This window comes from Lynx canadensis, chromosome C2, assembly GCF_007474595.2.
Source record: "Lynx canadensis isolate LIC74 chromosome C2, mLynCan4.pri.v2, whole genome shotgun sequence".
Taxonomy (NCBI): domain Eukaryota; kingdom Metazoa; phylum Chordata; class Mammalia; order Carnivora; family Felidae; genus Lynx; species Lynx canadensis.
Genome location: NC_044311.2, coordinates 151191614 through 151194170, shown reverse-complemented (window position 1 = coordinate 151194170; position 2557 = coordinate 151191614). Strand labels below are relative to the sequence as shown.

The following is a 2557-nucleotide window of genomic DNA, read 5'->3' as shown; positions in this document are numbered from 1 at the left end:
TGCACGCATCCTTACCAACTAAAACCAGAATTTTCATTCTTCAGCTCTGAAATTCGAGTAACAATTTAGAGAGTTCACTCAAAATTCTTGCCCCAAATGTAAGGAGAGTACCTGCTAGGAAAGTGCTGGCAGGCACGTAGCACATACATCGTTCCGTTCAACTTGAGAACAACCCTATAAATTGCGTATCGTGATCACCATTTCGTCAATGTGGATAATCTGGATAGTGTATTTGGTCTACCCATGCTGCCATAACAGAAGACCAGAGTGCGGGGCGGGGCTGGAGGTTTAAGATCAAGATGCTGGCAGGATTAGTGTCTGGCCGCCTCGCGTGGGTTGGAAGACCTCTCTTCTTGGCTTGCAGATGGCCACCTTCTCATTGTGTCTTCACATGGCCTTTCCTCTGTGTGCACACCCCTGGTGTCTCTTCCTCTTCTTATAGGGACCGGTCCTATCAGGGTGCCTCCCTTATGACCTCATTTAATGTTAGTTATCTCTAAAGGCTCTATCTCCAAATACAGTCACAATGGGAGTTAGATCTTCAGTACAGATTGGGGTGGGGTGGGGGGCACAATTCAGCCCATAACAGCACGCCCAAGAGCCTGCAACGGCTGGGGGGGGCAGAATCAAGACTGTCTGAATTCAAACATTTCTTTATCCGGCGTGTGCTGGAGGCCACGTGACGCCATCTCAGATAAGAGTGGGAAGGCATCCCACGGAGGGGCTGGCTCTTAGAACTTGCTGGTAGGGAGACAGTTTCACAGCAGTAAGCTCTGTCCCGGCGGGAAGGGTGAGGAGGTACCCACACAAGCTAGATGGCAGGGCACAGGAGTCCAGGTCAACCAAAGGCCCACCCAGAGATGCCAAATGAAAATGGCTTCATCTATTCTGGTAATAACTACACGAATGCCGTGTACTGTACACAGTGTGGTTTCCGTGACCCCCAAAGAACCAGAATTTCATTCAACTTTTCTTTTCTTTCCTCCAAACCACCAGCTAACGTCCTGGAGGGCGACTCCATGGACCAGGATGTTGAGAGCCCTGTGGCCATTCACCAGCCAAAGTTGCCTAAGCAGGCCAGGGACGACCTGCCAAGACACATCAGCCGAGACCGGACCAAAAGGAAAATCCAGAGGTACGTGCGGAAAGATGGAAAGTGCAACGTCCATCATGGCAACGTGAGGGAGACCTATCGCTACCTGACCGACATCTTCACCACCTTAGTGGATCTCAAGTGGAGATTCAACCTGTTGATTTTCGTCATGGTTTACACAGTGACTTGGCTCTTTTTTGGGATGATCTGGTGGCTCATCGCATACATCCGAGGAGATATGGACCACATAGAGGACCCCTCGTGGACTCCCTGTGTCACCAACCTCAACGGGTTCGTCTCTGCTTTTTTATTTTCGATAGAGACAGAAACCACCATCGGTTACGGCTACCGGGTCATCACAGACAAGTGCCCAGAGGGAATTATTCTCCTCTTAATTCAATCTGTGCTGGGGTCCATCGTCAATGCATTCATGGTGGGATGCATGTTTGTAAAAATATCACAACCCAAGAAGAGGGCAGAGACCCTGGTTTTTTCCACCCATGCGGTGATCTCCATGCGGGATGGAAAACTGTGCCTGATGTTCCGAGTAGGGGATCTTAGGAATTCCCACATCGTAGAGGCTTCCATCCGAGCCAAGTTGATCAAATCCAAACAGACCTCAGAGGGTGAGTTCATCCCCTTGAACCAAACAGATATCAATGTAGGGTATTACACCGGGGATGACCGTCTATTTCTGGTGTCGCCACTCATCATCAGCCACGAAATCAACCAACAGAGTCCTTTCTGGGAGATCTCCAAAGCCCAGCTGCCCAAAGAGGAGCTAGAAATTGTGGTCATCCTAGAAGGAATGGTGGAGGCTACAGGTAAGACGTGTTCCGTGCTGGGGCATCTGTGGGATCGACGCTCTTTGTGAGCTGGCCCTGACTTATTTATGATGAAATATGAAAAACTGAACCTCCCTATCGATCTCATCCCCTCGTTTCATGACATAGTATATATACCTCTGTGTCCTCTAACCTCGCGTAGCCACCAAGAAGTCTAACCATTTAGCTTTTTAAAAGCTTTTGGAGAATAAACTAATAAGTAATTTTTCGAAAGCACTATGTACTATATTTTAAATTTCCAAGTGTTTCTGTAAGTAAAAATCTTATCTGTCTCTGAAGCGCTTTTAAATGGCTCTAAAACATTACCTGCTTTAAATACTTGAGGTGATTTAATAGCAAGCCAAGAGGAAAAAGTTTAGCCTTTCAAAGGAAGGCTGACAAATTGCTTTAATAAAAGTGCGATTACACCCCTTCTTTGAGAGCCATTTGCAAGACCCGGGGCCCTGGCTGTTCTTTGATACCAAGTGAAAGCTGGGTGTCTTTCTGTATACTCTACCTGCTGAACCCCCAGCTGATATAAGTACTGCAGTAAATAATCCTAACAGGAAAGGGGAAAAAAATTGAAGATCCGTTCATCACAATCCTATTGACCCTTCTGCTGTTAATGGCTGATCATTGA

The 2557-nt window shown here is 47.3% G+C and overlaps 1 protein-coding gene across 1 annotated transcript; it reads left to right on the top strand.

Moving 5' to 3' along the window:
* Positions 1-702: 702 nt before the first annotated feature.
* LOC116738319 (G protein-activated inward rectifier potassium channel 2-like) lies at positions 703-2062 on the top strand. Its single transcript, XM_032594785.1, has one exon. The coding sequence runs from the start codon at positions 816-818 to the stop codon at positions 1965-1967; it is 1152 nt and encodes a 383-aa protein (XP_032450676.1). The 5' UTR covers positions 703-815; the 3' UTR covers positions 1968-2062.
* The last annotated feature ends 495 nt before the right edge of the window (positions 2063-2557 follow it).